This window comes from Notechis scutatus, chromosome 2, assembly GCF_049901735.1.
Source record: "Notechis scutatus isolate UNSWTSFEM ecotype Mainland chromosome 2, rNotScu1.2, whole genome shotgun sequence".
Lineage (NCBI taxonomy): Eukaryota > Metazoa > Chordata > Lepidosauria > Squamata > Elapidae > Notechis > Notechis scutatus.
The window spans coordinates 40,025,974-40,047,969 of record NC_142010.1 but is presented as its reverse complement, the minus strand read 5'-3'; the positions used below and the strand labels follow the sequence as shown (position 1 = coordinate 40,047,969).

General features: G+C 39.2%; 1 protein-coding gene across 1 annotated transcript in view; it reads right to left on the bottom strand.

The window, feature by feature from the left end:
- LOC113417959 (contactin-6-like) overlaps positions 1 to 21,996 on the bottom strand; it is a 137,876-nt gene that overhangs the window by 51,159 nt on the left and 64,721 nt on the right. The window contains exons 6-10 of the mRNA XM_026676589.2: positions 20,350 to 20,517; positions 16,441 to 16,451; positions 14,659 to 14,786; positions 11,860 to 11,989; positions 11,179 to 11,329 (exon numbers count right to left, since the gene is read on the bottom strand). Of these exons, the coding sequence (XP_026532374.1) occupies positions 11,179 to 11,329; positions 11,860 to 11,989; positions 14,659 to 14,786; positions 16,441 to 16,451; positions 20,350 to 20,517 (588 nt within the window). The remainder of the gene's footprint in view (positions 1 to 11,178; positions 11,330 to 11,859; positions 11,990 to 14,658; positions 14,787 to 16,440; positions 16,452 to 20,349; positions 20,518 to 21,996) is intronic.

The window sequence follows — 21,996 nt, the reverse complement described above, 5'->3', positions numbered from 1 at the left end:
TGGGGTTCTTTTGTAGTTGGGTTTCTAAATCCTTAATTTCTTGTTGTAAGTTACTTTGTTGGGCATACTTTCTTTTATTTCTCATAGCATTGTAAGAGATTGTTGTTCCTCTTATAAATGCCTTCATTGTGTCCCATATATTTTGTTTCGAAGTTAGTTCATTATTATTTTCTTTTAAGAAGTTCAGTTCTTCTTTCAATTTATTAGTGTATTCTTCTTCTTTTATTAAGTGAGTGTTAAGAGTCCATCTTCTTTTTGGTTTTCTTCTACCTCTCCAGGTTATTTGAATTGGGTTGTGGTCAGCCCAGTCGTTTGGTAAGATTTCGCTATCTTTGATTTCATTAATTAATTCACCATTTATCCAAGCCATATCTATTCTTGTCCAAATTTTGTGTGGGTTAGAGTAATAGGTAAACTGTTCTTTTTTTGGGTTTAGTTTTCTCCAAATATCTACCAGATTCAGTTCGTAGATCATATCCTTACATGGCTTTGAAAATTCTCTTTTTCCTTTTTTATTCTTACTCATGTTACTATGATCCTTCCGGTAGTCAGCAATAGAGTTAAAATCGCCAATCAGAAAAATATTGCCTTTTTCGAAATCTATTATTTTTGGTGAAGATGTTTGAAAAATTTACCTTGATCATCATTTGGGGCATAGATTACTACCAGTAAAAATGTAATGCCATTAATCGAAGTTTGTACCACTAGGGTTCTTCCTTCAGGATCCACCCAGATTAACTCCGCTTTTAAATCATCTCTCACATATATTGCAATACCTTTCTTTTTGTGCTCATCTGCTGGTGCTGTGAATAATTTTCCCAGTTTCGGACAATCTAGAAATTTCTCCTCACTTTTCCTAATGTGTGTTTCTTGTATGAAAATTATATCAACGTTTTGTTTTATTAGTTTAGTTAGAATCCTCTTCCTTTTAGCTCTTGAATTTAGGCCGTTTATGTTGATGGAAAGGATTTTACTTCCTTCCTCCATTTACTTAAGTCTGCCTCGCTTTTTGTCTCGTAATTATACGGCTCTCTTCTTGTAGGAGGTATGGGGATGTTTCTACTCTTTCTTGTTGTAAGTTGTCTTTTCCTTGAGTTTGGACGGGTCTTTCTTCCTTGTTCCTATGGCGGTTCCGATCTTCCTGCATGTTCCTTTGGGTTTCCTCCTTAGTATGTTGATCCTCCGTGGTTGTTAGCTGTTCTAGAAAGTCTTGTGCTTGTTCTATTGAATCTATTTTAATTTTTCTTCCCTTCCACCATATTAGCATCCCTTCTGGAATTTGCCATTTAAATGAAATTTCTTTTTTATTTAAGTGGTTAGCTAAAAATTTATATTCTTGCCTTAAGGCCCTCACTTTTCTTGGAATCTGCTTGAGAACTATGATCTCTTTGCCCTTATATAATACTCTCTCATCTCTGGCCATTCTAAGTATTAGGTCTCTCACGCATCTTCTTGAAAAGCGGATATGGATCTCCCTTGGGCACTTGTGACGCCTTGCGTAACTGGTATTCACCCTATAGACTTCGTCGAATTCTTTGAGTAAGTCATCTTAGATGAAGGAAATTTTTACAAGCACTAAATATTTCAACCATATCAGCTATGGATTTGCCACACACACCCAAAAAAAATATCTTATTATACTTTAACACATTACTTAGATTATTCCTGGGTTTTTGGCTGAAATTAAAATCACCAAAAGTCATCAGTCAAAATATGATTCTTTTTTCCTTTCATTGTTTCTATTATGTTATTCCAATATTGATTCAAGTCTGAGAGTAGAAATATATTCCTAAAAACATATGTAACAAACAGCAGTTAGTCATGGCTTTATTTCAGGAGGAAACCTATACCAGTATCTGATGTGTTTGCTTGTTTCTTTGACTTTGCATCCCTAATACTAGAAATGCTACTGTTACCGAGGTGCATACATTGGGTCTATGCTTTTATTAAATAATAGATTGTCTTCCCCCATGCTGCCCATCTTCTAGTGATACCCTCTATATCACATTTTGCAGATGCTATTTTCCTTCTACTCTCCTATTCTGTCCTTAATCTAGGATATTTAAGTTTAGTGTACTGTACACTAAGATTACTGTGTAGTAAGATTATGTACACTACATAAAAATGACAAAAAATATATAAATAAATAAATAAATACCCACATACCCACATATATTATATAACACAGAGAAACAACACAATCTAGTTCTGGTGTATAAATGTAAAATGGCTAGAAAAACAAATCTTGCGACTTTACCAGACAGATGGCATAGGGAAGAAAGCTGTTACAGAATCTGGTAATTCTGCTAGAAATATTTCAAAACCTCCTCCCAGAGGGGGGGCAACAGAAACAGACCATAAAATGGGTGTTTATAGGGATCTTGAACAATGCTTTGAGCTCTAAGCACATAGCACTTATGAGCAGTATTCTGAATAACTGGAAGTGAGCTTCCTATACTTTTCTCAGCTTACCACTCTCTGAGACACTTCAGCCACCAAACCAAACAGTGATGATTTTTGTTAAATCTCTCTCAGTTGTGCCTCTGTAAAAAGTGGCCAGGACAGAAGGAGAAAGATGTGCTCCCCTGAACCGATGCAGAAAATGCAGATGCTGGTTTGCACGCTTCACTAAGGATGACATGTGGAGAGACTAACATAGATTCTTTAAAAAAAACAAAACATTTTGTGCTAGAAAAACAACAACATTGTGTTATTCTAAGTTACAAAAAATGTTCCCTTTTCAAAAATTAATTTATGAAAGGTCCAGCTGCTATGCTGTGATTTTATATGCAATTTTCAACAGTTGAAAATAAGTTCAAGTGATGATTTTTTTAAAAAAAAATCCAGATCATATTTTCCTGAGGTAGGAAAGGAGTGGCCAAAACTACACAAACAAAATAAAGAAAAGGAAATAAGCTGTGTAATTATGCATTGTATAGAACTGCAAAGACTGCAAAGCACAAAATCAAACTACGATTTCAGAGGAGCCAAAGATGCTGATTTGGAGTTAATTATCACTGACTTTGTTCAACCAACTGTCAAACACAAGAGAATTCTCACACCTGTGCTCAGTGTTTGAGGTGATCAGGTATCAAGGTAAAAAAAGAAAAAGGCAAATGTCCTGGGATTTGCTTAGCATGATGGCATTTTTTTCCTGCCTTTTAATTTCTTCCCACTTCTGAATCAGTAGGTTCCTTTTCTGTCAGCCTGTATTAAGTCTGAACATCTGTAATGCCATCAATTGAGTTTTAAGATATCAATAGAGGTATTTTAAAAAAAAATGACAAATGGGGATTGGTTTTACATTTGATCAGCTGTGGTTCCCCCAAAGATTTCTATAGAAATTAGTTATCTTTTTCAGCATTGCAGTAATTTTAGATGGTCCCTGAACAAGGAACTTATTAAGCAAGGTCTGTGCTGTTGTTTTTTCTTGTCCAATCCTAATTAAATTTTGTTTTAATTATAAAGTGATAGAACATTTATCATTTTATAGAGTCATGGCCCTGCAAAATATAGAATGCCTTCTCTAAGTAACAAAGCAAAAACATATAAAACCACAGAAAATATTGACACACAATTGTAAGAATATTTTTATCATATGTCATATGCCACTGCATGAGTGTGTGTGTGTGTGAATTTAGACCCCCTTCACTTTTGTCAATTTTGTTATGATGCATCCTGATTCTACAGTTGTTGAAATTCATTTTTTTCTCATTAATCTACACTCTGTACCCCACAACGACAAAGTGAAAACAGAATTTTAGAAATGAATGTATGTTTCTTTTTTAAAAAAAAACACCTGATATATACATTATATAAGTATACAGACGCTTTGCAACAATGCTTGAAATTTAGCTCAGGTGTCTTATATTTATTTCTCTTGATCATTGCTGAGATGTTTCTATACCTTGATTGACACTGACCTGTGGTAAATTAACTTGATTGGACATGATTTGGAAAGGCTCACACCTCTCTGTAGAAGGCCTCACAGCTGACAATGCATACTGTAGCAGAGCAAAAGCCATGAGATCAAAGGAACTGCCTCAAGAGCTCAGAGACAGGATTATTGAACGGCACAGATCTAGGGAACATTACAATAAAATTTCTGCTTCACTGAAGGTTCTTAAGAGCACAGTGGCCTCCATAATTCTCAAATGGAAAATGTTTGACACAACAGGACTCTTCCAAGAGCTGATCACCCAATGAAACTGAGCCATCAAGGGAGAAGGGTCTTAGTAAGAGAGATGACCAAGAAGCAATGGTCACTCTGACTGAGCTCCAGAGATCCTGTGGGGAGATGGGAGAGAGTTCCAGACAAGCATCACTGCACCCAATCTGGGCTTTATGGCAGAATGGCTAGAGAGAAGCAGTGCAAAACACATGAAAAACCCATTTGTAGTTTGCAAAAAAGCACCTGAAGGACTCTCAGACCGTGAGGAACAAAATTATCTGGTTTTATGAAACCAAGATTGAACTGTTTGGCCTCAATTATAAATGTTATGTCTGGAGGAAACTAGGCACTGTTCATCACCTGCCCAATATCATCCCAACAGTGAAGTATGGTGCTGGAAGTATGCTGCGGAGGTGCATACTTTTAGCAGCAAGGACTGGGAGACTGGTCAGGATTAAGGGAAAGTGGAACAGAACAAAGGACATGGCAGAAAATGGCAGAAAATTCCCTAAAAAAAAACTTGTTTCGTCATACCCAAAAAGACTTGAGGCTGTAATTGCTGCTAAAGGTACTTCAACAAAGTACTGAGTGAAGGGTCTGAATATTTATGACAATGTTAATAAACTTACAGACATTTCTAAAAATCTGTTTTCACTTTGTCATTATGGGGTACTGAGTGTAAAGAAATGAGGAAAAAATGAATTTCAACAGCTCTAGAATCAGGCTGCAGCATCACAAAATTGAGAAAAATGAAGGGGGTCTGAATGCTTTCTGAATGCACTATACATGTAAAACTGTTGGTCACCATTGTCTCATTTTACCCAGCTACAAAGCTTTCATTTTATCTCAGTCCATCTACTGATGCCTATTCAAGACTTCTCACAAAAGAGCAATTAACAATCAAATTACACAGAAGTTTTAATTTCCTTACATTATTTCCACAGTCAGTTGATGAACTTCTGCTTGATTTACTATTAGAAGTCAAGTTGACAAATGGAGGGGAAAAAACAGCAGCTAAGCCTATGTATGTTATTCTAGAGCTGCATAACTGAAACTAATCCCACATTTCTTTGATTTAGTACCACTTACATTCTACTAAAATCATCTTGGAGTTTAAACATATAATATTATTCAATTCAGTAGAACAGCAGAAAGGCACCTAGCATGGTCTATTCTCTTCTGGCTCCCCAGTGAACATACACAAATATTGCATTTTGTGGCAACATCCTTGAGAAGATGATAGGTAGATTGCTTCAAGAATACCTTGGACATTAACCTTGATCAATTTGAAAATATGAATACAATGTTGTACTAAATAATATGCACTTAAATTTTATCACAGGGAAATTACTTTCATATTCAGTCATGTTCTATATACTTTATTTGCATCTGAGATGACTTGTATGTTTTGTTGTTCCAGAGAAACTAGTTTCAGATATCACAATGTGAAATATTTCAGATAACACAATGTTTTATCATGTGTATCTTTTACTATTAGTTGTCCATGCTTAGAGTAGATAATGGATTAAAGTAGTCTCTTATGAACCTAAAGTAGTCTCTTATCAGCCTAAATTTAATGCAGTAAATAATGTAGTAATTAAATGTTTTACACATACTTTAAATGAATGTTTATGACCTTCTGTCTATGATAAATTATTCCTAATCCATCTTTACTTTTTGTTAATGTCTATTTCTGTCCTATAGTATAGAATTTCCCAGCTTTGCAGATTAGAAGGGAGGAGGAGAAGGTGGATCTGTGCAAGCGGCAAGGCAAGCGTGCACCTATGCACAGCTTCATTTGTGTGAGCGGTGGGCATGCATGCATGCCACTTGTGCAGATGGAGTACACATGGTTGCCCACTGATTGCACAAGGGGTGATGAGTGAGGGTGCTTGCTCACTGCTTCAAGCAGTCTGGCTTTAAGCAGCTCACGGCCTGGTAGTGGGCCATGGCCCAAGGTTTGTGAACTCCTGCTATAGTAGATATATAACAAGAAGAAAAATAAATAGAAAACTCTCTTGTTGGATCAAGAATGTTATTATTTGCAATGCAGCAACTTTACATGTAAGAAGTGCTGGGCGTATATAAAGAGATTGTCAACTTCAAAATGAACCTGGCCATTTTCCTGTTCCTCAGTTGCCACACAGTTTGGGGATGGTGGAAGATGGATGGAACGCATTGCTAGATACAACACAGAGCTTTCTCATGAGAACCTAGGTCATCTCCATAGGTGATGGCTAAAATTGTGGAGGAGTACCTCGAGAACCTGCCAGTTAACCTAATTAGTCTACATGACCTGTGACAATTGGGGAGGGAGTTATTTCCTATTTTAATTATACTGAAACTGAAGGAAAGATTTAGAGTTGGCTTTACATTTTATCATACTGATTGATGTACCCAATAAAGAAGTCCTTTGAGGAAGATTACAGTCTCAGAGTTCTGATTTGCTTGGGTTCATTAGTTGAACCTTGACTAATGAACCCAAAAAGAAGTTTGGTAAGAAATTGGACTACTCTTGGACTGCTCTGTAAAATTCTAGTTATCTAGTTCACATTAAAAATGCAGAAGAATCTTGACAGACTTGAGTATTGGAGTCCATCCAATAAGATGCATTTCAGTGGTGAAAAAAGTAAGGTACTGCATTTAGACAGGAAAACCCAAATGCATAGATACAAAATAAGCAATACCTAGCTCAATAGGTAGTAACTGTGAGAGAGATCTAGATGTCCTCATGGACCACCACTTGAGTATGAGCCAGTAATGTGCTGCAGCAGCCAAACAACAACAATGCAATCCTGGACATAGGAATAATATCAATATCACAAAAAGTGATAATGATGCTTTGTAATGCATTACTGAGGCCACACTTAATACTGTACACAGTCCTGGTCATCACAAAAAAAAAAAAAAAATGGAGACCCTAGAAAGTGTCTCAATATCAAAGTTGATAAAGGATCTGGGGGCTAAATCATATGATAAATTGTTGAGAGGCTAGATATGTCTAGTCTATCAAAGAGAAGAATTAGAGGGAACATGACAATTGTCTTCCAGTACTTGAGGGGCTGTCACAGAGAAGAGGTGATTGACTTATTCTCTAAACCACCTGAGGGAAAACATTTCTGGCAGTAAGAACCATAAGCAGCTTGCCTCCTGGAATTCTTGGGTGCTTCCCAGAGTTGTGCTATCCTTTTAAAGGAAAGATGGTGTACAAAGCTAATCAATAATAGTAATTTTGAACAATAGTTACAATTATTAATTCACATTGTGTGGTTTGTACCTAAAGTTGCTGTTTTGCTACTGGGTAAACCACAATTTTTAATTGTTTACAATTTTGAGAAGTGTAGAACTACATTGTAGCACCTACTAGTACAGTATAGTGTTAATTTTCAGCTGGCTAGAGAAACAGAAACAGAAAATGATTCTGCTGAATAGACTAAAATTTTGCATATATCTCAGTGCATGATGCAATATGTGATGACTTGAAGCATGAAGGAAAATCTATGGCTTTGATTTCTGTCATTTCAGTCTTTAATTAGAAATACAGCTGCAGAGATTAATTAAAGTTAGATGAAAAAACAATACCATTGGTCCACTAGTAAGTTATATTAGTTAATATCAGCATGTCATCAACAAAAGGTACCGGTTTGCATTAATTTTGTCTCATCCCTGAATCTTCTTAATGTAACACAAATGGCCATGATCCTAAACCTTGTTGAAAGGTGTCAAAATACCTTTCTTCCGAGGATTCGATTTTCCCGCTGGGAGAGCTCCAGCTCAAGGATACGGACAACTGCTTGAAAGCTGGATCTTTTTATTTTTCAGGAAGGTGGTGGACAGCGAGAAGTCTGCATTCCTGGGCTAGCTGGCTTCTTATGGTAAGTCCCCGGTTTTTATACCCTTTTTTCCCTTTGTAAGTTGATTTTGTGTGAATGTTTGTATTTGTGCTTAATGTTTCAAATCCTGTTTGAGATTGTCTTTATGCCCGCCGGAGGGCAAACTCCGTGGGGTGCAGAAGACAAACTCCGCGGGGTGGCTAGATTGTATTATTGGTTTTCTGTAATCTCTTTTAGCTTTAAGATAGTTTTTCATATTTGTTCTGTGGCAATCTCCTGTCTGTCCCTTTTGTAATTTATCTTTTGTGTCTTTTGTCTGTTTGTTTTGCTTATTTGGTATGTCCTGTGTTTGTAAGGGTTTTCTAAATTATCTTTTTGTTTCCTTTTCTTATTTGTCTAGTTTTCTTAATTACTTAGGCTTTTGTCTATAGGGATTCTTTAATACCTTTTTTATTTGATTCCTTTTCCTATGTAAGTTTGTTTTATGGCTGACCTGATGTTCCCCTTGGGCTTTTCCTGTTTATGTGACACTACTGTCTTTGTGAAGTTCCCTTTCCACAGCCTAAAGTCAATTTAAATTGATTCTTCAATAATCTAGAATTGGAAAAGAACTTTCTGCTGAGAATAGAGAGTAAGGCGGTCTAGGTATAGGAGCTACTACAAATGCATACCCTACTAGACTGAAAGGATTAAAAGAGAAAGAGTGAAAAATGGAATGTCAATATTAGAAAGGATGTTTTCATAATAAAGTAAATTTAACTTAACATTTTAAAAATATCATTTCAAAAATGTATGAATAGATTTTAAATGGGTTCAACATGTTTTAAAGTACTAACTAATGCAGAAAAATAGCACTGTAGAAAATCCAGTTTTATATTCAGCCATATTTATCCACCATTTCTTCTATCTCAAAAGGAAAACCATAATATACAATGGAAGAAAGTGACATGGGAAAGATCAACCATACTCTAACAAGAGCAAAAAGAATAATCCCTAGAACAGTGGTGTCAAACTCATGGTATCATGCTGTCATCAAGTGACATTTTATTTATTTATTTATTTTGATTTGTCAATCGCTTACAAGATAATAGGTATAAGTATATACATAGTTATGAATACATGAAATGGATACATATAAGAAAAATAAAAGAAACAATAGGACAGGGACAGTAGGCATGTTGGTGCCTGTTGCTAAACCAGGGGTGGGCATAGCCAGCGAGCAATGCATCCGGTCTTCGGGCCATGAGTTTGACACCCCTGCCCTAGAAGATGGAAAAATGCTGTAGTTCTATAAGGAGTATATTGGAATTCATAGATATGTAATTTAGAATTTCTTGAGGAAACTATACTTTCTATTAATCAGAAAATGTCACTTCATCCCTTTGGAGAAAATTCTTGGTGAACACTGAAAGCTTAGTTTGCCTCTACAATCAAGCAAATTTGGAATATAATTGTAATTACAGATTATTAGATGTGCTTACTTGTACGGTATTTTATTTTTGCATGTGGCAAATTGTTCATTTTTATTTTATATATGACTGTTTAAAATGAATTTAATAAACACATTTTTACTTTTTAAAACATCCCAGTTCCCAAGCCAAAAAATAGAAAAAGCCAACAAAATGGAAATGAGGACATTAAATGTTTATGATGTATTCAACAGCGTTTAGTTCTATAAAGAGCTTTTAGTTTATAAAGTCCACTAAAATATACTAAGCCTTTCTGTTATTTTGATCACATTTGCAATGTTGACTTTACAGTCATCAATATTTCATCTTCAGATTTTGCAGAGCAACAGTATAAAGTACGAGGGCAGAAACACGCACTGGATAGCACCATCCACAGAGAACTAAAAATTCAGCTGTTTTCTCATGAGTTTTACATCAATACATTTTATATTCAGGTTTCATTTTCTCCAAGGCCAATTAATCATTTGTTGCTTTGCATCAACATTTGTTTATTTTCTCACATTTTTCATGATACTAAATCCCAGCTTGGTGGGCCTGTCAATCAGGCATCTTCTTAGGTTAATAAATGAGATGCGTATTTCTTAAAGAACCCAAGTTGAATGTTTATTTTAAATTTAAAGTATCCACCCCCTATTTTCACTAAGACAGAATACTTTGCAGCTCAAGATATAGCAGTGATTGGCATCATCTTCTTTGTCTTCTCAAAATGGCATGCCTAATATCCAAAGTTGGTGGAAAAAGAATAACAAACAAAACAGAACAACAACAACAAAAACCCCACAGCAATATACTTTGCTTCACGCAAATGGTTTAAACAGGAACAGTATTCTAGGTTAAACATTTATTCACTGTCCTTGCCCTGCACTTAAAATGTATTCTTCCTTATTTGGGATTTCTGCACTCAAATTATTCATGGGCCCTCTCCTCATTCTTCTGTTTTACAGCTCTCACAGAAGTGAAGCAATCGAATGTAATAATTATACCATTATGAAGCAAGTGTGGAATTAGCATTTGTTCCTGGGGAGCGTGAAGCAAATGGATACTACTGGTGAATTAGTTAAAGGCACGCTGAAGCTGCAATTAGAGGCACTTTTTATTTCTATTGATTTAAATTCCACTGGATTTAATTTAGACCCATAATCTTGGATTAGTCATAAATACCTTCAGAATATCTTTCACCCTGATATCCTTGGTGAGCTTGTTGCCTTTCAGTCCAGACTGAACCAATAAAGTGACATGATTTTTTACCAAGTACAGAACAGGCAGAAATACAACACATAAAGCTTTTCTTTGCTTAGAGGAACAGGCAATGCTAGAGAAGCATAGACTGATGTAAAGGGCATGAAACTCTGAGCCATTTTAAGCTCCTGAACATATTTGATTCTTTATGAGTCCTCTTTTGGACTTTCCAAAACCTTCTTGCTGTTGCCCATGGTTGCCAAATGAGTTCCATGACCCTAAATAAAATTCAGGATTTTGCTTTGGAACGATGATGGCCCTACATTTGAAATTCAGCAAAACCTAAAAAGCAATTTATGATCAGATATGTGCAGTAAATTCTCTGTTTAAAGACAAAGGAGTTTTAAAATAACACATCTGGGGCAGTCTCTTTATATTTGGCTCCTGTTAAGATTTGACACGTAAAGGTTGCAATACTATTCACATAAAAAGTAAAATATAAAGGCATACCTATATATAGGCATACCTTTTACCTTGCTGCAGAGGTTCAGTGTCTTTTTTCCAATTAATAACAGCTTTGAGAGAAGCACTGGGTTTGCATCCAATGGTTACTTCACCTCCCACATGGACGCCTGATGTTTTTTTCATGGGGTATTTAGAAAAATCAGGAGCGGAAGCTATATATAAATAATCAATTAATCAAAACAACTTTGAGCTGTGGAACAAAACCTGAAGCTCCAAGTTATATTTAGTCCCATCAAAAGTGTTGGGGTGGTCTTTAGGGGCTCTCCGTGATTTAATAAGAGGAATTTATAAAATATATGAAAAGTACCGTATTAACAGCACTAAATCAATAATTTGGATTAACATGTACACTTCTCCAGTTTACAGTATATAGGGTATGTTTTCCTCACAAAATAGCCAGATAAAATATAATCCTGGATCCCCAAAGCATATGTGCTCTAAAACATATTTTGACATTTCTTAGAAATGAATGGGGCTGCAATCCTACACACATTAACTGACAGCCACATCCACTAAATTCAGTTATTTTTATTTTTGAATAAACTATTACATAATATCTTCTTTTTTCCTTAAGCCATGCATGCATTTTCTTCTTTAAGATTGTCTTTCTAATCAACTTTTAAGAAATGTTACTTTTTTAAATCTCCGTTGTCCTATTTATCTTTTTCAGCCTTAAACTTACCCATCACTCTTAGCTCAGCATTGGAGTAAATGGAATCATATTTGTTTTCCGCAACACATTGATAGAGACCAGAATCTGATATGTTCAGCATACCTATAGTAAGAGTGCCATTTTCAATTTGAATTCTTTCCTACAAAAATAAAAAAGCCATACAACCAAGAAAGTACATAAGCAAATACTAAGTCCAATGCCTGCATTGTTGTTGACAGAGCTTTTATTATATAACTTTTGTGGGTTGTTGTTAGCTTCCCAGAGTTTATCTGTAAGATGGACAGCCATATAATTGATTGAATGAATAAAATACATGTTAAAAGTGGCCTCTGTTTGAATGGGAAGTAAGCATTTCAATTTTCCAACTTCTTGTGTGCCCCTAAACATTACACCTTTGCTCCATGAGCTGCATTGCTTGCTAATTTGCCTGGTATTGTTTTTGACTTTTAAAGCCCTTCATGGTTATCTGAGGGACCACCTCCTATTACTATCTGTCCATCAACTCTTGCAGAGAAGGCACATGGTAGATTTTATCTGCCAGGGAATTGCATTTGATATTTTCCAGAAGATGGCCTCTTTGTTGTGGTTCCCACAATACGGAATCTTCTCTGGAAAAATGAGATTAGTTCCATCTCTCAGTATTCCGTACATTTCCAAAACCTGACTATGTAATCAGGCCTTAGAGTCCTAGAGAACCAGGAAGATTTTGTGCTGGCTCCCTTGTAATGGTTAATATGATGTTTCCTATTTTGTGTGCTTCTTTCATTGTTATATTTAATTGTGACTGTTTTATACATATTTATTATTTTTAAATTGTGTCACATGCCACCCAAAATCATTTTCTAGGGAGATGCCCAGCTTTAAAAAATTGATAAATAAATTATGTTCACCCATCCTTTTCCATTCAGTCTAGATTTCATGTCCAAGTTCTCTTAATGATCCCTATGGTCCTTAATTCTGGGTCTATGCCTTACAAGTAAATGTATAATTATTTTAAACAAAGACAGTTGCATTCAGTTGTCATATCCTTTGTATCATCAAGGCCCATTTAAAAATAATATAGTTGGCACTCTGGATAGCCTTCATAGAATAGAACCCTTAGAACTGACCCATTCCAATTTTGCTTAGCTTATCATTTTGATGAGAATACACTCTCTGGTTGTGTGGCTACTATAGAAAAACTAATTAACATCACTTCAGTAGTTTTAAGTAGTAGAGAATAGGCTATTTACTAAATATCTTCTCAGTGCTTTATTCTATCTCCAAGCTTAAAGTATCCTTAGAATGAATTTCCTTTTCTCTAACATACAGACATATCAGAATATTTAATTTAGGTATTTTATATCATGTGCAATTCAATCTTCCAATCTTTCTTTTGAGCCAAAAAAAAACAAAAAACCCTAATTTAGTGAATAAGTACACACAAAACTAAAAACAATAGGAAAATGGACAAGTTCAGGATATCTGAACTAACAAAAGTAGATACACAATAAATCTACAATAAATATTTTATTATTCTGTTACTAATTATTTATCTTTAAGCTCCAGGAAAAGATGGTGAGAGTTTGATCATATATTCATATAATGTTAAAACCTGGGATCACCACCAAAATTAATTTGTATAGATTTAAAAAGTATGTACTTCATATATTTAAGTTTAGGCTTCAAAATATGAATTGGACATTGCGTAATAGATATATAGATATATGGATCTCTCTCTCTCTCTCTCTCTCTCTCTCTCTCTCTCTCCCCCATGTGGTAGGGAGAGGTGGGAGAGCGCCACGTGGTGGCTTAGCCAGCCAGTGCCGCCAGCGGGATGGGGCCGTACTGGTGGGGAAGTCAGCCACCCGAGCCCAGGAATGTGGGGGGCAGGTAGGTAGGCTGGGCGAGGCCCAGGGAGCCCTGGAGATGGCCTAAGGAGCCCTGGGGAGCCCTGAAGATGGCAGGGGGAGGCCCCGAGAGCCCCAGAGTTAACTTGAGGAGGCCCGGGGAGGCCCAGAGATGGCCGGGGGAATGATGTTGCACATGTGAGATAGGGACGGTGCAGGGCCAGCCAGATTTACCGGTTCTCCAAACTACCAGGAACCGTAAGAACCGGTTCTACTGAACCAGTGCGAACCGGTAGAATCCCACCCGTGTGTGTGTGTGTGTGTGTGTGTGTGTGTGTGTGTATACATCTCTACCTCTATCTAACTACCTATCTACCTATCCATCTCCGTCTGTCTAATGGGTCAGACATAATTATTTATCCAGAAATCTATGCAGGGGGTAGAATATGTGTGATGTTTCCACACAATCCAGAATTCCATGTTTTCAGGAATTCTGAACAGCATAGAAGTCTCTGTAGGACAATGTAGATTAAAGGCCTCCTTCATGCAGAAATTCATACTATTATGAAGACATTTAGGAGAAGTTTTCTTAGTTGTGCTACAATCATGCATTACATGATCCTTACTTTTTAATATGGTGTGTAACTATATTAGAAAACTTATTATCACAAGTTGGGCTGGTGGATTAATTTTTTTTAACAAATCCTGGTCTTTTTTTTTTTCCTATTTGGTGCTCCCCTCAAAAGAAACCAGGACTGCTTAGCTTATTGTAGCAAGATGTTTATTTATTTATTTTTTTAAAAAGGAGCATTAAAATAAGGGCTGAGCTTCTGGTAGAATTAGCCTATTTATTTGAACAGACAAATAAGTGGAGATGCGTCTTATTTAACACTATAGCTGTAGTTATGAGTTAAAAGATAAAAGCATCTAAAATAAAATGCTGATTTTCAAATGAATCCAAATCTAATGAAATTCTTACCTCTGATGTAAGTGGTTTAAACCAACTATATGAAGGCTTTGGTTTGCCAATTGCTTCACATTCCCAAACTAAAGTTTCATAAAGAGAAAGTTGTGTAGTCTCAATGTTTTTGTTCCATTCTGGAACAGCTGTAGCAATAAAAATATTATTGTAACTGTTTTAATGTAAGTTATCTCGAGGTTTTGGCAGTGTATTCAATCAAAAACATAAACTGTCTTTAACATATATATGTTTTAAAAAACCCAGCCACATACGTTTTAAGGAGTTTATTTGTATATGAAACTCCACAATTTGAATATAAAAATAGATTTTTCTTTCTGTGACTCTGCTAACATTTCTGTCCTTTTCTCAATCTAACGCATCTGATACATCCATCATTCTGGTTTGATCTAATCATCCTTAATCTGAAATACTGACTGTTGTGAATCAATAAAAGTGAATAACCTAAATGCAAATTAGGGGTTGAAAACCTGCACACTTGATTGGTCCTTATACAACAACTTGGGATTGGGCCAGAACCAGTCCCTGATTGGCTACTTTGGGACTGTCCTTATTGGTCAGTAATTGGAACCTGTTGCGCAGTTTCATTGGTTAATAAGGCAGCAGCTAACCCTATAAAAGGGTTACTGCTGCCCATAGCATTGCTCTGTTCCATTCTGATTCCTGTTATTATTAAAGAGTTGAAGTCACTGGTCAGATGTCTGGTCTCCTTATTCTCCAAACATAACACTGGCGACGAGGATGGGATACGGAGACCGAAGAGCTGACTAAACCTACAGAGCAACCTACAGAGCACGTGGTCAACACGCACCATCAACAGCAACATGGCCAGCGGTGCCGTACCACCCGCTCCATTCAATCCAGAGACCGAAGACTGGGAGGCCTACATGGATCGGTTCCAGATGTTTCTAGAAACTAACAATTTGAAAGATGCAACAACCGGCAAAAAAAGAGCTATCTTTCTAACGCATTGTGGGCCAACCGTGTTTAAAATGGCAAAGTCGCTTGCCAAGCCAGCAGAGGTAAAAGAAATGGACTGGGACGTCTTCGAGCCGTTACTACGGGCTCACTACGCGCCCTCCGTACCAACCCTAGTAAGAAGACACGAATATTACCAGAGGGATCAACGGAAGGGCGAAAGCCTTGCCAATTACATCGCGGACCTCCGGAACCTAGGAGGCCTCTGCGGGTTCGCCGACCTGGAAGAAGCCCTCCGGGACCGTTTGGTTCTGGGCCTAGAAGACGGCGCTATCCAGAGCAAAATTATGGCTAAGGGGAAACATCAGCCTCACCGATGCCCTTAAAGAAGCCTCAGCAGCAGAGGCGACAAAGAAGTCAGCAGCCCAAATGCGCCGCACCAACGCACCGCTACGTAAACTCGCCACTGATACCTCGTCTTGCTCAGAGAGACACCCGGTATTAACTTACCACGAAGACCTAGAGTCCCCGTCCGACAGCGATGAGGAAGAGGTCAACCGACTTCGAACAGAGAGAGCAGTCCTCACAATACTCATTTCGACCGTGTGCCGGCTGTGGAGCGAATCACCCACGATCCGGCTGCAAATTCCTTGATGCACTTTGCCGCCATTGCGGGAGATGCGGTCACATCGCAAAGGTTTGCAGAAGCAAACAGAACTCCAAACCAGGACAGGCGGAATTCCAGTCTTCCGGATTCTTCGGCACACACCAAGAAAAAGTGAACCACTCCTACAGAAACAAGCCGTCCACCACTTCCACCAGGCGTGAGGAAACCAGGCGGGAAGAGACCCACCAAACAATCACCATAGGCCACGCTACATCCCTTGATGCCGGGAAAATCCGAGTAAAGGTCACCATCGAAAACAAACCTTGCGTGATGGAGGTAGACTCGGGATCTTCCCTCTCGATGGTGTCGTGGAAAACGCTCCAACAGCTCCTTCCAACGATTCGCCGCCAAGACCTTAACCCTCAAAGGGTTATACTCAAAGATTATCAGGGCAACCGAATCCCCGTCGTCGGGTCCCGCAGATTCCAGGTCTCATTCAAGGACCGCACCGTCGCACTACCACTGACTGTTGTGGATCGCGACAGGCCTAGTCTTCTAGGCCTCCAATGGTTCAGGCCACTCGGAATCACTGTAGCCGGAGTCCACAAGGCCGAAAGCGTCGATTGGGAGTAAGACCTCGTACAAGAATTCAAAGACGTTTTCGCGAACGGACTAGGCAAGTATAAGGGGACCCCAATCTCGTTTAACTTGAACCCTGAAATAGCACCCATCCGCCTTAAGCCGCGTCGGGTGCCGTTCGCCTTAAAGCCTAAAATCGACGAACAACTCGATAAGCTGATAGCGCAGGGCGTACTAGAATCCACCGACCACGCCCATTGGGAAACCCCCATAGTGACGCCAATCAAGCCTGATGGGTCCCTAAGAATTTGCGGAGACTACCGGGCCACATTAAACCACGCACTGCAGCAAAGTGCTTATCCAGTACCGCTAGTGCAACACTTACTCCATTCTCTGGGCGGCGGGAAAGTTTTCGCCAAACTAGATTTAGCCCAGGCGTATCAACAATTGCCTGTAGACCCAACCACAGCCGAGGCACAAACGATCGTAACACATAGGGGCGCCTTTAAATGCAACCGGCTCCAATTCGGAGTAAGCGTCGCCCCTGGAATCTTCCAGAGTTTAATGGAAAGGTTATTACAAGGGATAAAAGGCATTGTCCCATATTTCAACGATGTACTCATCGCCGCACCTAACAAAGACACCCTAGAAAAACGACTCAGAGAGGTTTTACGAAGATTCCAAAATGCAGGCCTCAGAGTAAAAAAAGATAAATGCCACTTATGTACCGAAAAAGTAGAATTTTTGGGATACCTCCTGGACAGCCAAGGAATTCATCCCACCGAAGACAAATTACGAGCAATTAAAAAGGCACCCACTCCGAGGAACAAGGCAGACCTACAGGCGTTCCTTGGACTTATCAATTTCTATAATGTGTTTTTACCCCACAAAGCAACAGTAGCTGAACCATTGTATAGACTATTAGACAAAAAAAGCAACGTGGGTTTGGGGACAACGGGAACAACATGCTTTCCAACAAGTAAAGAAATTGCTAACTTCTGATTCAGTACTTATGCAGTACAACGAGACTCTGCCGCTCACTATCACGTGTGATGCATCGCCTTTTGGGGTTGGGGCAATTCTGGCCCACGTGTTACCAAACGGAGCGGAAGCCCCCATCGTGTTTTTTTCGCGAACCTTAGCTAAAGCTGAACGCAATTATAGTCAGCTGGACAAAGAAGCTTTTGCTATTGTCGCTGCAGTTAAAAGATTTCACGAATATGTTTATGGCCGTGCCTTTACAATAATCACTGATCATAAACCGTTACTGGGGATCATTGCGGGTAATAAACCAACCCCGTATATATTGTCCCCCAGAATGACCCGTTGGTCTGAATTCCTGGCGGCCTATAACTACACTTTGCAGCACTGCCCGGGGAAATCGATTCTCCACGCCGATGCATTGAGCAGAACACCGCTCCCAGACGCTGTTGTGGATCCAGCCCCAACCCTCTCAACACTACAGATTGAATCTCTACAGGCACCACCCTTGACGGCTAGAGACATTGCTTTTGAAACGAAACGTGACCCAGTTCTGCAACACATACTACGCTGGGTTGAACGGGGGTGGCCGACGGACCAAATTGCACCTGAATGGGCGCCCTTCAAAGCCCGCCAAACCGAGCTGTTTTCCCAAAAAGGCTGTATCTTGTGGGGCGATCGAGTCGTAATCCCTGCCAAATTGCAACAGACTGTGCTGGCAGTATTGCATGAGGACATCCGGTATTGTGCGGATGAAATCACTCGCACGCAGCTACGCTTGGTGGCCAGGAATCGACAAAAGAATCGAGGCCTGGGTCGCTACGTGCCAACGCTGCCAGGACGTCAGCAACGCCCCACCGAAAGCAAGCCCAACCGAATGGGAAACGCCGAGGGGACCGTGGTCCCGTATTCATATTGACTTTGCGGGGCCTACCAAAGGTCACACTTTCCTGATTACTGTCGACGCCTATTCCAACTGGCTCGAGATTCATCGAATGCACACAACTACAACCGACTCAGTTATTAATAAATTAAACAGACTCTTTGCCACGCACGGGTTTCCGGACGTGTTGGTCTCGGACAACGGCCCGCAGTTCACTGCATTGCCCTTTGAACAATATCTGGCTGATCAGGGCATCCGCCATGCGCTGACCTCGCCCGCGCACCCTGCGGCGAATGGACGTGCAGAACGCATGGTACAATTTGTGAAAAAGACCTTGCATAAAATGGAATTTGGCAACATCGACGAGAAAATCAATCGAATCCTCTTATTGCAGCACATCACGCCTCACAGCGTGACCAACAAAACACCCGCTGAACTTCTTATGGGGCGGAAAATACGATCGCACCTGGACCGACTCCACCCCGCTTTCGCACCAGAAAAACCTGTCGGCTCCAGCAGCAAATGCCGGGAATTTAAGGTAGGCGATTTAATCTTTGCCAAAAACTTTTCCGGTGACCCGTTATGGATACCCGCAACCGTTACCCACCTCACCGGGCCTAGATCTTACCGCTTGCTAACAGACGATGGGAGGGTGTGGAAACGCCACATAGACCAACTCCGATCGAGATTATCACCCAGCGGCCATGAATTTCCCAGTTCAACAACTCAAGGGGGAGGGAGTATCGAGGGAATTGACTTTGATACAACTAATAGCGGGTCAACGGGAGCCCTACAGCCCAGTGAAGCACCGGAACGTGAAGCGGGGAGGGAGTTGATGTCGCCAGGAAACTTTAATACAGGGGAAAACGAACTGCAAAACCCCGAAGAAACACGCAGCAGCAGAGACATCCACAGTGAATGCAGCACGGAATCACCGTGCAGTGAAATAGAAATTAACAACGGTCATCCAAACGCTCCACCGGAACCGGACGTTGGACAAAACCCGGTGGAGCCTCGGAAATCTTCCAGGCAGACCAAACGGCCTGCCTATCTTGAGGATTTTATCACAGCTCCCCTCAAACGGAACCCAAGGGGGAGGGGTGTTGTGAATCAATAAAAGTGAATAACCTAAATGCAAATTAGGGGTTGAAAACCTGCACACTTGATTGGTCCTTATACAACAACTTGGGATTGGGCCAGAACCAGTCCCTGATTGGCTACTTTGGGACTGTCCTTATTGGTCAGTAATTGGAACCTGTTGCGCAGTTTCATTGGTTAATAAGGCAGCAGCTAACCCTATAAAAGGGTTACTGCTGCCCATAGCATTGCTCTGTTCCATTCTGATTCCTGTTATTATTAAAGAGTTGAAGTCACTGGTCAGATGTCTGGTCTCCTTATTCTCCAAACATAACACTGACCACTGAAATATTGCAAGTTTTCAAACATTATGACAATCAAAATATAGAGTAGTAGATTCAAATAGTTCAATATCTGAGTTCTTTAAAGCGAGCATTACCTCTTTATATTAACCCCCATTTTCCTAAACTTCAATGATAAAAAGTCTAAAAATGGATTTTAAGTTTCAACTCTCCAATCATTTTAATGAGCTCAAGTATTTCACTGTTGATAATATCCTGTATGAAAGACATATTTAAATATTCCCCCCTTGAACATAACTAGCACTGTGCTTTTAACCAAATTACTTTGCTTATCATATGTAAACAATTGGCCCCGTGCAATATTACTTCCCTGTACATTCCTTGCAATACATTCATAAAAACCTTCATCTTCCTGCTGAAAATCTGGGATCTTAAGGATTCCTTTAGATGTGCTGATTTTTCTGGCTAATGGGATATCATCAGCTCTCTTCCAAGTGATGGTGGGAACAGGACTAAATGAATGTGAGACATTAGGAAAAATAGGAGCAGACATGATTTAAAGCAAAAATATTAATGCAAAATAGTGTTCTCTTGAACAATGCAGTATTATCCACAGTTAGATACTATGGAAATTATTTTGAATGAAAATTGACATTGATTGGTTTTAATAAATATTAGAGATGATAAATAATTGATGAACATCTTGAACAGGAATGATTCTAGACTTTCTAGAAGAAATTCTAGTGACTGTGGAAGCCTACTATGCTTACTGTATGTTGATGAGGATGATCCATCTTTGACCTTGTTGCTATTCAAAATAGAAGGAAAGTGCTACTGATTTTGCTGCATGCTTGAAAATGTTCCATCTTCCTTATATATAGTAGAAGAGGTATTAACAGAAGAGCTGATATTTTGATGTTGTGTTGTTTTTTTACAGACACTAGAAAGACAATCTAGGGGGAAATGAATGTTGATCCAGATTGTGTATCAGATTTGCTGACTGGAAATCATCATCATCATCATCATCATCATCATCATCATCATCATCATCATCATCATCATCATGCAATAAGGCAGACTGAAACTCAAATATTTATTCACAGGATAGTCTTTCTCCCTTCACCCATTTCATCCCCTCTCATGCGTCTTCCCCAAACCTGGAACTTCAAAATTGGGTGAGTGAAGATGATGATATCTTCCCATCAGATCATTTTGCAGGTCCGATGTGTGACCTCTGGTGTACATCCAATACTCAGAAACTTGGGTTAGGCTTACAGTTACCATGGGTGCCATGAATTCTCCCATCCCATCTGGGGCAAGTCAAAATTTCCTCAAAATTAAAAGATACATCTGCCACCCTGGGTGATAGAATTTAGCAGCTCAGGAAGGAATGCCATTGAATAAAAGGGAGTCCAGTATGGCAGGAAGAAGCCCAACTGTTACCTAGAGCTCATCTTTAGCCAGAAATTCTCTTATCCAGTTGTTTCAATCTCACAGCCTCTGAAAACCATTGTTCCTATAAATGAAAAGGGCCTCCTCATCCCACTGCCTTGGGCTTGTAGCTTGTGTGAAACCTAAAACCCAAATAGGCATATCTCCAAGAAGTGAAGCCTCTCATTCAGACCCACCCCGGCCTCCGTTTTACATGTCAGGCTAGTTGCCTTATCCATAATTAAATTATGGTCTTATTACATAACATTTTGGCATTCAGTAACAGCCCAGGATCATAAAGAATCTGAAGGCATGACTTCAGGGAGCCTGAGAACTAGAGGCCAGGAAAAGTCTTGACTCTGGCTCCCAGCCTCCACCTGAGTGGCCAGTCCTTAGCTTCCCACCATTAGATATTATAAATCACCCAGAAATACTTTGGATAGTGAGATGGACAGCATATAAATTCAATAAATCTCTTTCTTCCTATATCATAATGAAACTGCCTATCCTCTCTTTTCCTTTTGTCCTCCACTCTCAGTATTCCACTTCTAGGCCATAGA